Below are 14196 nucleotides of genomic sequence, written 5' to 3'. Positions count from 1 at the left end.
AAAGAAAGCTTAATTTTAATATATCTACATTCAATAGCATGAGGTGAGCCCCAGAATCCAGAGGGACTTGGAACACCAGGAACGCGTACGAGAAATAGCAGAAGTGCACGGCCGATATCTCTCAGATATTCAGGCTCGTAACAGGGAATTGGAGGAGCAAAGAGATGGTAAGTAATTTCAAGTTAAGAAACTTTATTTTCTCCTTATAGTAGACTAAAATGGACTGCTTTCAGTTAAAACATATTCTTCAGTTACAATACTTTTTTTCACAATGGTAGTTTGATTATACCAGTATCTAATAGTTTGTAATCTCTTGGTATCAGACTGAATCAATGTTGATGAGTGAGTCGCTTCTTGTATCTCATAAGTATCTCATAGTTTATAATCTATTGGTGTCAGACTAATGTTATTGATGACTGAGTCACTTCTGACTCGAGAAAATCTTCTCACCATCAACAAGGCCACTAGCAAGAGAGCAATGGAATTCACTCCAATCATCTGGTTGAGTGGAACAATATTGAAGGAACTTGACACAGTCCAGGATAAAACCATCCTCTGGATGGACACTCCATATACTATCTTAAACATTTGCTGATTTTGCTACCAGTCCACCTTTCACTGTGTGAGATTTACTGTAAGAATTTACCAATCAGCAGCAGCAGTTCCCAACCTTGTAGTCTTTAACAACCTGAAAATTGGGAGGTTTTGGAGATTGAATCAACAAAAACACCATGTTCCTTTATACATCACCTTGACTTGAAAATATGTTGGTATTCCTCCATTATTGATGGGTCAAAATCCCAATTGAACAGCAGTGTTTGAACCTTAAACAGCTGGCTGCAGCAGTTGGAGATCGAGATTGCCATTCAGAGGCATTGCATCTCCTTAATGTACAATGACAATAATTTAGACTGTTCACAATATGAACTGTCAATTCGTTTTTTTGTTTAGAAATCCGTCATCGGTTAGAAGAGCTCTCATCTAAAGAGAATTTCGCAATGCATGTTGAACAGATGTTGCTGGAACTCAAGGCACAGGAGGAGAAGAATCAGCATGCTTTGGATTCACTCCGAGAGCAGATTGAACTCCTTCAGATGGATACTGTGTAGGTATAAATACAAACTAGAGAAGCATGAAAATTTGTTATTGTAATTAGTACATTTTTCTTTTGATGTTCATTTCTTATTTTACATTCACCGTGTTTTATTGCAAACTAGTCCAAATATACCAGTTTGGATCTTGGTAGTAAATGGAAGCGTTAGGAATTTCCATGCATGCAAAAATAAACAGTGACAGAGTTGGGATCCTAAATAATTGTTTGTTCCACAAGAGTCCAGATGGTAGAGCTTTATCTGGCTAAGGTTCTGCAGAGTCGTTTCTTGGACGAAGTTAGATCTAACTAAGTTTCACAACCTGATTAGTTTACTTAGGGATGTCAGGATAATGGATTCATGGATATGAAGCAAAAAGCTAATTAAAAAAAAATGTTACATTTTTTAATTTGGTTTTATATTTCTGATGATTATATTTATTTAAACCATAATTTAAAATTTTTTTTAACTTTTAAATGTTTCAAAGATATTTTGAAATGGTTAAATGACCTTCATAGCTTTTATAACCAGTGAAGGTAGTGCCAAGACTATGCTGGCTGTCAAATCTTTCAGGCTTTGGGATGCTGTTGGAGGCCCCCCTTTGCTCCAGCTTTGCTGCTTCACCATCCAAATCTGTTGATGGAATTATATGTATTTGCCCGATATTCTGGTGCAAAGCATCTACCTGTTTCTGTAATGTTTAATGTAGTACTGGACCGTTTGCTAACAACTTAAATAATCTCGTACCTGGAAATCAAATCCACTGTTGATGTTTGCAAATCAATTTATTAGCTGAATAATCATGGTATCCAGGATAATCAGTAACACTCTTTTTCAGCTCCTAATGCTTCCAAATACCCCACCATTTGACTACTACAGGCATGTGAAGTTTCCGCGGATTTCCGCGTTTTTAAAATCCATTTTCCACGCTTTTTGCATGATTTCCCCGTTTTTTACTTTGCTAATTAAACGGAGAAATCCGATCGCAAAAAAGAAAGGAAAAAAAAAACGATGTAAAGACTTGTAATGAACACTAGGGTTCCGCTAGAGGTCGCTAGGGGTGCGCGAGAAATCCCCCGGCGCCCTGGAAGTATCCCCGAAAATGTGGCACCTAGGCTGGGCAAGGTCGCCAATCTCGAGCTCATCATGGCCGATCGGTGGGTTGAATTTGCAACCTGCGGCCAGGGCTCTGGAACTCCAGCCCAGCTGGAGCCAGCACATCTATTCCCATCGACGACTTCCTTGGCCTGCTGGATAAACCAGCAAATCTCTGGAACCAAGAGTGCCAGAAAATCAGTGGTGGAACTGTAATGAGTAAATATTAAATTTAAGTGCAAGATTATATAACTAAATTAATTAAGACAGGGTTAAAATATAAAACACAGCAGAAAAGCCAATGACCACCTTTTTGGGCTGAGTATCAATGAATGTGTGAATTTATTTCAAAATGTTATTACCATACCGTGACATAGTCACTATTTTGTAATGTCTGTTTTTACTTTGAAATGCACTAAAAGAGGTTTGAAACTGGTAATTTTGTGTGTAAATTTTCAAAAACGTTCCAATTTTTTTACCCCCATTGTACGCCTCGCGCAAGCACTTGGCTCTTTTCGTCTTTTTTTTTACCTCACTCACATGCGTGCTACTATTGTGGTCTCATGCACTGGTTCGATCATAACATTAATTGTAATTATTTACTGATTTTTTTCAGATGGAATATCTCGTTCAATGGCTTTAATACAAACTATTTGTAAACTCTGCATGATGCACAATTTTGGTCTTACATTAGTGAAAAATGTTACATTTAAATATTTTCCTTAAAATCTAATTTGATAGCAGAATTTGTTCCATTTTAGAAAAATAGTGAAATACCAAAGTGTTGTGGATGCTGGAAATTTCAAATAAAACCCTATAATACCATAAAATACTCAAATACTCAACTATGTCTGTCCTGATGATCGTTTATCTGAAACACATCTGTTTCTCTACAGTTCGAAACTGGGTTAGAAAGTCAGCATGATTTAAGGATGTCCCAAAACTCATAAATAATCCTGTACTACAACCACAGACATAATCATATTAGAAAGAAAGAATAAAGAAAAGGTGTGTGTATATATATATATATATATATATAGTACCTATACGTAAGGTCATGTGATAGGAGCAGAATTGTGCCATTCGGCCCATCAAGTCTACTCCGCCATTCAATCGTGGCTGATCAGTCTCTCCCTCCTAACCTTATTCTTCTGCCTTCTCCCCATAAACCTTGACACCGTACTAATCTAAACTGTACATTCCCATCTAAGGTCTTTTATGAAACTTAATAAGGAAATGATTCTTTCCCAGGCACCCACTTTGTGATTGATTCACTTGAAAATCATTGTGGATGTTGTTGATTTGACAAGAAAAAAAAACCATTCTGTAATTTACTGATTTGTAACTGTGTCCTTGTCATAGTGTCAAGCAAAGTTCAGTCAAGGTTGCAGAGAACTCTTCAATGGAGAAAAAGGAACATAAAGTGCCTCTTCCTTTTATATCATTTCCCAGTTTTGACAGCCTATCTACTGAAATAGGGTGAGTTGAAAACCTGTTTGAAATATTGTTAGAATACCAAATTTACCCCCGGTGAAATTGACCATTTTTCTGCACTGGAGATGTATTATTCAGAATTTTATGATTTGCATGTGTGTTGAGTCAACTGTTTCTGCCAATACCTTATCATGATTTAAAATGACATCTGATGCAATCAAGATTTAACTTCCGTAATTCCTCAAACTTCTCAGCTTGTTGTAAGGGGGCAGTGTATTCTTTTCAATTATTACCCATTTCATGTCTTTGTAAGGCAATTCAGCCGATGCCACCCTTTGCATGTATTTTCTTCTTCTGCTAATCACCATTCCTTGTCTTGACCCTTCTGCCAAGAAGAACAGTTTATGTCCAAAGAGATATTCTGTGATTTTAAATATGTAGATCACATGTCTTCTTAATGCCTTCTGTTCTTCGTAGAAAAAGACACCAACTGAGAGGGCGTTTGGGTTGGCTAGGACATTATTCCTTGGAGCAAAGGAGGTTGAGGAGTGATCTCATAGAAGTGTATAAAATCATGAGGGAAATAAATAGGGTGAAAGCACAGTGTTTTTCCCAGGATACGGGAATTAAGAACTAGAGTACATAGGTTTAAGGTCAGAGGGGAAATATTTAATAGGAACCTGAGAAGCAACTTCTCATACAGTGCTTTGTATATGGAACAAGCAGTTAGAATAAGTAGTTACAGCGGGTTCAATAACAACATTTAAAATACATTAGAGCGGGTACATGGATAAGAAGGTTCAGAGGAATATGGGCTAAATGCAGGAAAATGGGACTTGCGTCATTGGATATTTGGTCGGCATGGACAAGTTGGGGCAAACTGCCTGTTTCTATACTGAATAACTATAACTCTCTGACTTGATACTCATGTTGCAGTTGAACCAGCCCTAAAGGTTCATCATGACCTCCTTGTATTCTGTGCCTGTTTATAAAGCACAGGATCTCACATGCTTTTCAAATTACTTTTGCTACCAATTTCGGTGCACATATTCCAATTTCTCTTTTATTAGTATCCCTGTATTTTACTTTAGACTTTAGAGATACAGCGCGGAAACAGGCCCTTCTCCCATCGAGTCTGCACCGACCAGCGATCACCCTGTACCCTGGCACTATCCTACACACTTTGGAGTGTGGGAGGAAACTGGAGCACCCGGAGAAAAATCTACGAGGTCCGGAGAACGTACGAACACCGTACAGATAGTACCCGTAGTCAGAACCGAACCCGGGTCTCTAGTACTGCAAGGCAGAAACTCTACCACTATGCCATTGTGCTGTCCCACATATTGCACCCCCTTGTATTGCTTGTAGAAGGTACACTTCTATCAAAGTGTATGGTTTTGCACTTTAAATATTTTCTGCTTACCTTTTCTCTAGCCTAATTCCTCTTGAAATCTATTACGATCTTCCTAGATTTCACTACATGTTCAAACTTTATGTCAACTTCATGTTTGGAAATCGAGTTCTGAAGTATTGGTGATTACACGAAGAACAGTCTTGGGAAATAAAGCCATGCACCTCCTTCCAGACTGACCTACAACTGTTCATTGCCACTTTTATATTCTGTCACATGATCCTTTTCCTACCTGTGTTGCCACTGCCTCTTATTCATGAGTTTATTAAATGCTTTTCCTAATTCCATATACACCAGCATATTTGCAATTCTCTTATCAGCCCTCATTGGGGGAATCAAGAACCAGACGACTTAGAAACCTCAAGGGAAACGTTTTCACACGGAGTTTGTGGAACAAGCTGCTAAGGCAGCTGATGTTGCTGCAACAACATTTAAAAGACATTTTGACAAGTACATGGATAGGAAAGGTTTAGAGGGTTATGGGCGAAACACTCGCAGGTGGGACTAGTGTGAATGCGGCATCTTGGTCTGCATGGGCAAGTTGGGCTGAAGGGCTTGTTTCTATGCTGTATGGCTATGTGTACCTTGTCAAAGGAAAACACTCAAAAAATGTAGCAAGGCTGGCTGAAAAGGAGGCCAATACTGAAAGTAACCTGGGTCCTATTGAGAACTTGGTACCTCTTAATTTACCATCTGTGGAATTAACCTCCATGACACAAATGGTTAAACAGAGAAATAAAAATTCTAAATATAAGTACAGCTGTGGAAGATTCATAAGCAAGAACCTTGGATTGTTTGGTCTTGTTCTGTATCAAGAACTCCTCCCATCTGGGAAAGGGCAGTTTTGACTGATAAACCTGGGCCAATAGAATTATCGAAGCCAAAACTTTTCTTTGAAGCCAATGCGCTGGACATATATAAAAGTATAAAATGAAGAAAACATGGTAAGAATGGTGCACCTGGTAATTAATGAATGACAAGGGCATGACCTAGCTCGCCAATGAAGAATCAATCATGTAGATTATTACATGCCCACAGCAGTTGGCAATGAGGATGTGTTAGGGATGAACATTGGTATTACTGTAGTTTAGAGAAATAAGCCCTTTGGCCCACCAGGTCCATGCCGATCATCGATCACTTACACTAGTTCTATATTTTATCTCACTTTCTCTTCCACTCACTACTCTCTACAAATTTGACGCAATTTTATAGAGGCCAATTTTAAACGATTTTCAAAAGACATTTGGATAGATGGGACGTGTTTAGATTGATCTGGGCCAAATGTAGGCAAGTGGGACTAGCCCAGAATGCCAACGTGATCGGCAAGGACAAGGTGGACCATACTGTTTCCATGCGGTACAGTTCTAATTCCTAGTATTTGCTAAAGACACTTATTTTATATTTTAAATGGTTTTGATAATAAATTGTACAGTGAACCTCGTTGGTTTAAAGAGTGCAGAAAATAAACAAGTACTCTGGACCCTTGCTCCAGCCACAAACCTACTCATGTTCCCAGCCCCTGGAGAACTGGACCTCAACTCTGGCTGCACTCCAGACCCCAGCTCTGGGCATCTGCACTCCAATTCCCCAGCTCACATTCTGCATTGAGTAAGCCAGGTGCCAGAGTTTCAGATGTTTCAATTGTTTGGATGTTAGATTATTGGACTTTTACTATAAAATGGATAACTCTTCAAAGGGATAGACAATTGGAGGAACAGCATCTCATATTTCGCTTGGGCAGCTTACAGCTCAGTGGTATGAATATTGATTTCTCTCACTTCAGGTCGCCCCGCATTCCCACTCTTTCTATCTCTCCCTCACCCAAGTCGCACCAGCTTCTCGTTTTCACCCTACAAACAGCTAACAATGGCCTTATTTATCATCATTACTTTTTTGCATATCTTTCATTCATTGTTCTTTATCTCTCCACATCACCGTCTATATCTCTCGTTTTTCTTATCCTTAACCAGGCTGAAGAAGGGTCTCGACCCGAAATGTCACCCATTCTTTCTCTCCAGAGAAGCTGCCTGTCCCGCTGAGTTACTCCAGCTTTTTATGTCTATCTTCAGTTGAAACCCGCATCTGCAGTTCCTTCTTCCACACTATTCAAAGGGAAATTGAATAGCATATGGATAGTTAGGTAAATGGAGCAAAATCGGTGGTGCTTCATTGAGTTCATGTTTGAAGGATTCAACAGCTATCATCTGCATTGTGAAATATTATGATCCACTTAATTTGAATTTGACTCTCAACATTAAAAATAAAAAAATGAAGTGCTGAATGACGGCAGATGGTTCAGTTTCTGTGGCAAGAGAAAATTAGATGTTTTAGTGTGTGTCTTCACACTTTTCATTAGGTTTTATATTTACTTAGTGACAAAGTATTCAGAGGCTGACATTCCTGTGGGCTACTTCAGAACAAATTAAGATATCTTAGTGGAGGGTTAAAAGTGGAGACTTAGCAAATGCCCGAATCATAGTTTCTTTCTTTTTCAGAGCACTGAAACTAGTCTACATTCAGAATGGTGGGAATGATCCTGCTATCCTTGCCCAGATGAGTGGTCTTCAGGCAGAGGCTCAACATCTGGAAAAGTCCATTCGACAACCAAAAGAGAGAAAGAAAAGTCAGTAAAGATATGTCAAATTTATAGAAATCTAAAACACCATTTAATTTTGGGAATAATTAATGTTGCAGTCGAAATTATTATTGGCCTGCCTAACAGTAGGTGTTGTATTATTCAATACAGAACACGAGCCACCTCATAAATCACTGGATGCTGAGCTCTTGGCTGTGGAACTTGAGAACCAGCTCCTGGAAGATGAAATACTGAAACTAAAGTTCCAAAGGGAAAGGAGGAAGCCTGTTGATGGTAGGTCTTGGACTGTCAGAAATGGGCTCGTGCATACTACATGAATAACTTAATGTACTTGAGTAAATGTGGAGGGACAATCTGCTATTTTGAAATTAAGCAATTATTAGTAAAATTTCTATTACATTTCCAATCTTCATTAAAATGAATTTGATATGGATTGAGGAAATTGGTTAAAAAGATTAATTAATCCTATAATTATAATAGAATTCTGGCTGTAAGGGTCCTGCTGAAATAATTTGAGTTTGACACTGATTCTGGATCGTCAGGGTGACAGAAGTTAAAGGACTCAGAGTCGAAGGTGATTGCAGCTTGGGATTTAAATTTGTTGCCGCTACCTGCGAGAGACATGGAGATATTCTTTGCTGCCTGCCACCACAATGAGTGATGCATGTAGATGTGCAGCAAATCCGTCTGCTGCCTGCAAGTGCTCCATGTCTCTTCATTCGCTGCATATCTACGTGCCAATCTAAAAGCTTCTTAAATGCCACTCTTGAATCGGCTTTGAACCCCAATCCTGGCAGAGCCTTCCAGGCACCTATCATTCTTTGTGTCAAAAATGTGCTCCACACAACTTTAAAAACTCCCCCATTGACCTTATAGCTGTGCCCTCTAGTATCTAACATTTTCACCTGAGAAAAAGGTTCTGACTGTCTATCCTGTCTATACTTCTCATACTTTTATAAACTTCTCTTAGGTTTCCAGTCAGCCTCTGACGATCCAGAGAAAACAATTCAAGTTTGTCCAACCTCTCCATATAACTAATACCTTCTAATCCAGACAGCATCCTGGTAAACCTCTTCTGCACCCACTCCAAAGCCTCCACTTCCTTCCTGAAATGGGGTGAACAGCACTGCACCACAATACTCCAAATGCAGCCAAACCCAAAGTCTTATAAAGCTGCCACATGACTTCCTGACCTCAACCAAACATATCTTACACCATCTTATTGAGTCACAGAATCATATCGTCATCGTGCTGTACGGTATGGAAACTGGCATTTTGGCACAGCTTATCCATCCAGATTTGCATACTGGGCTAGTCACATTTGGCCCATATCCCTCTAAACCTTTCCCATCCATATATTTGTCCAAATGTCTCTTAAAAGGCGTAATTGTATCTGCTTAGATGACTTCTTCTGGCAGTTCATTCCAGAGACGGACTGCCCTCTGAGTGAAAAATTTGCCCCTGACGTCCCTCTTAAATATTCCCCTCTCATCTCAAGCCTATCCCCTCTAGTTGTAGAATCCTCTACCCTAGAACAAATGTGAGCATTTACTTCACCCATGCCCTTGGGGGTGAAAGAACAGGTTGTGCATCTGTTGTGGTTGTGCTAAGGTAGAGTGGGTGAAAGCCGGTAGGTTGAAGGATGAATAGAAATGAACCAAAGGAGAAGCAAAATAAAAGCAGGTTGTGTTTAAAGATGGGACAAAGAAAAAATTGCAAATGAAGGTCTGTTGCTGTGCCTCCAAAGGTATACGGTATACCTGAAGATAAAAATTAGCTGAAGAAATGTCAGATTATTATAGAAGCTTTTAATGGCCAGTATTAGCAATTCTTTGACAGAAGATTAATTATGATGAAATCGTAGTTACAGAATGCACTGTACTCAAGTTAAAAATGTATTTTAAGTAAATGCAAGAATATTGTATACATTTGTTTATTAGATTCATTATATACATGCATCTCAATATGTTTTTGGAAAATCTATTTTGCATTACTGAAATATAATTGCACCTGAGCCCTTCAAAGAACTGAATGTTCCTGCTTGTTCCTGCTTGTTGGTCTGTGCACGTGCTGTGCATTGAGTTGTCGCTATTTTAAAATGTTTTATAAATATTGTATTTTTCAGTCCTTAAATATCAATATGAATCTAATTTGAACCAATAAGAAATTTATCCATATTATCATTTGTGTTTGTGTGAGTGAAAAAATTGTAATAATTGTTTCATCTCATGTTAATTGTAATTCTTAGAAATATTTAATAAAGTATTTTGGAGTAGGATAAATTGTCTGTTGTTAATAAGTCAATATTCAATAGAAAAATTAAAAAATGACCCGAGAATGAATGGAATGAGAAAAGACCAATCATTCCATAAATCCAGTTCTCACAAAACTGGAGATCCATCTATTTAATTTAATACTAGACCAAGAGGACCCGTTGGGCCCAAATCTCTTCAGCATTGGTGCAGCACCCTCTCCTCCCCCCTCCCCCTCCCCCTCCTCTCTCCCCCCCATCCCCCCCCCTCTCTCCCCCCATCCCCCCCCCTCTCTCCCCCCATCCCCCCCTCTCTCCTCTCCCCCTCCCCTCCTCCTCCCCAGCCCCCTCCCCGCCCTCTCCCCTCCTCTTCCCCTCCCCCTCCCTCCCTCCTCCCCCCACTCCCTCCCTCCTCCCCCCTCTCCCGTCTCCCTCCCCCTTCCCTTCCTCCCCCTTCCCTTCCCCCCCTTCCCTTCCTCCCCCTTCCCTTCCTCCCCCTTCCCTTCCTCCCCCTTCCCTTCCTCCCCCTCCCTTCCTCCCCCTCCCTTCCTCCCCCTCCCTCCCATCCCCCTCCCTCCCATCTCCCACCCCCCTCCCTTCCTCCCTCCTCCCACCCCCTCCCCCTCCTGCTCCCCTCCTCCCCCCCCCCCACTCCATCCCCAACCACCCTTATCCTCCCTCTCACCTCCCTCCCTAGGAGATAGATTTAAACTTTAAAATGTGAATAACTTAAAAAATATAATCGATTTCAACGAAACTCCTTCCATTAGTACCAAAGGGACGACAGTGAGTAAGGTGGGCCTAAAATTGTCGCGCTATCATGTACTGTTTTGGCTGTAGTTCAGGAACAAACAAACAAACAAGAGTTTTAGTATATAGAATAACGTTCTGAAATAGGTCTTCCTCTTCGCTCACTGACGGTAAATGATGGCCTGTGTAATTTTATCTGATGTCATTATGGCATGAGATTTTGATGCTCTGAAATAAGCAAGCCATCTACAGATATAGTTTAGTTTATTGTCATGTGTACCGAGGTACAGTGAAAAGCTTTTTTGTTGTGTGCTATCCAGTCAGTGGAAAGATTTACATGATTACAATCAAGCGACCCACGGTGTATTAATAAAGGATAAGGGAATAACGTTTGGTTCAAGATGAAAAGGCACTTGATGTCATCTCCAAATGTGTCACTGAGGACATCCCATAAATCAGAATGTTGCATGTCACTCGGCTGTTTGGGATGAAATGTGACATAGGCCCTTGCATCCTTCTCCAGACCCTCTCTGCAAATCTATGCTCTGCAAAGCGGTGGGCAATCATCTCCTCTCCAGAGCAGCCCTTAAGATGGCAATGTGCATTGTGGGCTCTGGCAACAGATACTTCTTCGCTTATTCACACTATCCAAATGTAGGCAACCTTTTCCTTTGCTCAACATCAGTCCTTCTTTGGACTGCTGCACTATTGACAAAGAGCAGCTAATGAGAGGAAGGAGATAAACTTCTAATGGTAATAGTTCTTGTGGTCATTGTACGTCTTCCGTAGAACTGTCCTGGAATGTTTGATACAAAAATAAATTATGCCTAATTGCTGCTTAATGCAGAGGTGTCTGTGTCACTGTGATCTCTCAGGAAAAACTCCACATTTAACATCCATGTACACATTAACATTTTTCATTAACATTCTTCTCACATAAATTGTCATTTGTAGTTCAGAGTATCTAACATCAGCTCCTGCAGCTCACTGCATAAACATCATTTTTTGGGGGGGGGGAACTGGCAAATGTACCTCCAAGTAGTCTGAAGAAGGGTCTCGACCCGAAACGTCACCCATTCGTTCTCTCCAGAGATGCTGCCTGACCCACTGGGTTACTCCAGCATTTTGTGTCTACCTCCAAGTAAATGTAATTTGTGGCCAAATTCCACATTTTCTAACCCCTTCACACTCCCCTGACTTTTAGCTGCTCAAAATGAATTGCAGTAATTTTCTCCATTGCAACATTCATCTTTAATTCAGTCTTGTTTGCATTCTGGTTTTTTTTAATGCAGCAAATTTGTCACTGATTTCTTGATTCTTGGTTTGTAGAATCCTCTAAACCCATTTCAAGGACAGATAATCTGTCTAGCAAATCAGCAGATGGTGGGGGAATGAGTCATAACATCAACAAGGCTTGCCATTAGATTAGCCACCAGCTGTTTAACCCTGATCTCATCTATGCGTTTATTTTTATCTTCTGAAACTCATTTTCAGGGGTGTTCTCCAAAATGTATTGACCCTTGCTTTCACTAGTAATTGCTTTCTACCAGTGACAAAAATATGTCCAGCATTGGTTTAAAAAATAAAATTACCAAATCAGTTTGATTATTGCATCAGAGAATTTGAATTAATTGATGCCATTCTGATTGTTGTACAATTTGCATGTATCAAAGTACAAAATTGTATAATAGAAAAATGAGAGACCCATTAGAGGAGGTATTGATCAATCTACGAAGATGGTTTTATTAATAGTCTTGGAGTACCGTGCACAGTTCTGTTCACCCTGCTGGAGGAAATATATCATTAAACTGGTGAGTGCAAAAAAGATTTATGAGGATGTTATGATTCTGGAGGGTTTGAGTTATAAGAAGTGATTGGAAAAGCTGGTTTGTTTGTCCTCTGGAGGTAGGAGACTGAGAGGAGGGGTTTATAAAATCATGTGAGTCATAGATAAGGTAAACAGCCACAATCTTTTTTCCAGGGTTAGCAAGTTTAAAATGAGAGGGCATAGGTTTAAGGTGAGAGGGGAAAGCTTCCAAGGGGACATGAGGGGCAATTTAAAGAAAAAAAAATGCTGAGGGTGGCATGTGCATGGAACCAACTGTCAGGGGAAATGGTAAAGGAGAATACAATTACGACATATAAAAGACACTTGGATACGTACATGGTTTGGAAAGATTTGGACCCATAGTCATAGAGTGATCCAGTGTGAAAACAGGCCCTTCAGCCCAACTTGCCCACACCGGCCAACAATGTCCCAGCTACACTAGTCCCACTTGCCTGCGCTTGGTCCATATCCCTCCAAACCTGTCCTATCCATGTACCTGTCTAACTGTTTCTTAAACGATCGGATAGTCCCAGCCTCCTCTGGCAGCTTGTTCCATACACCCACCACCCTTTGTGTGAAAAAGTTACCCCTTGGATTCCTCTCAAATCTTTTCCGCTTCACCTTGAACCTATGTCCTCTGGTCCTCGATTCTCCTACTCTGGGCAAGAGACTCTGTGCATGTACCCGATCTATTCCTCTCATAATTTTGTACATGAATTTGGAGTAATTATAGACCACGTGAGGCAAGTGAGACAAGCTTGGTTAGGCATCTTGGATGAGCTGGGCTGACGGGCTTGTTTCCGTATTGTATCGCTCCACGGCTGAATGAAAAAGAAGCTCGGGTGGAAATGCAAACCATGCGCATGAACCGAGAGTGGGATGTGTGAAGGTGGAATCAGAGTGGGGGGAGTACAGGAGACCCCATCCCCTGTAGACATTAGCAGTGGCAAGGTCAGGAAAGAACCTGCTCAGTAAAACCCAGCAAGCCATTGCAGACCTATAAAATTAATCTGTATGAGACCCAGTGTAGCGGGACTCCTCTCAAAAAGGGAATAATTCAATCTGAGGATTGTAAGGCTGAGGAGCAGTGATGTGTCAGAAAAAGAATTACGATGATTAAGCACCTGAGGGAGAAAATGAAAGGAGTAGATAGGTAATGTGAGAGCTCAGAGATGCCGGAAAGAAAAGTAAGCCAACTTCCAGATTTGAATGTGGTCTTTCCTCAATAAAGTATGCATGTGTGGTAACTCATTACAGTAAGGAGAATGAGATATCTGATTGCTTGCATTGGTAAATGACCAAATGCTGGACAGTTAACACAAACTGACCATGAAAAATACTGGAAATAATAATGCAAACACACTTACCAAATCTATCCAGTCCAGAAGCAAATAATTGGTTAGAGAGGTTATGGAGCTGGAGTTTTATTTATTTCATTCCACAGATGTTGTCTGACCTGCTAAATATGTCCAGCATATATTCTTATTTCTGTCAAGTCCAAATCTGAATTTGTTGACACAAAGTATTAAAAACAAAAATGGTAGACACAAAATATTGGAGTAACTCAGCGGGACAGGCAACATCTCTGGAGAGAAGGAATGGGTGAGTTCAGAGGTGCATTTATTATCTAATGTCACTGCATCCATATGCCCTGATGCATTTATTCATGGCTTTTATTAATGGCAAAACTACTCTTGGACTTGAACTCCTGTGGTATTGCACGTATAATAGACAATAGAC

General features: G+C 40.3%; 1 protein-coding gene across 1 annotated transcript in view; it reads left to right on the top strand.

The window, feature by feature from the left end:
- The window catches only part of ccdc17 (coiled-coil domain containing 17), a gene marked incomplete at its 3' end in the record, with an annotated part of 76385 nt that overhangs the window by 21794 nt on the left and 40395 nt on the right, over nucleotides 1-14196 (top strand). Inside the window, exons 4-8 of the mRNA XM_078408099.1 lie at nucleotides 38-167; nucleotides 952-1105; nucleotides 3549-3665; nucleotides 7527-7654; nucleotides 7778-7900. Of these exons, the coding sequence (XP_078264225.1) occupies nucleotides 38-167; nucleotides 952-1105; nucleotides 3549-3665; nucleotides 7527-7654; nucleotides 7778-7900 (652 nt within the window). The remainder of the gene's footprint in view (nucleotides 1-37; nucleotides 168-951; nucleotides 1106-3548; nucleotides 3666-7526; nucleotides 7655-7777; nucleotides 7901-14196) is intronic.

The sequence above is a fragment of the Rhinoraja longicauda genome, chromosome 11, assembly GCF_053455715.1.
Source record: "Rhinoraja longicauda isolate Sanriku21f chromosome 11, sRhiLon1.1, whole genome shotgun sequence".
Lineage (NCBI taxonomy): Eukaryota > Metazoa > Chordata > Chondrichthyes > Rajiformes > Arhynchobatidae > Rhinoraja > Rhinoraja longicauda.
This window is presented reverse-complemented; position numbering and strand designations above follow the sequence as displayed.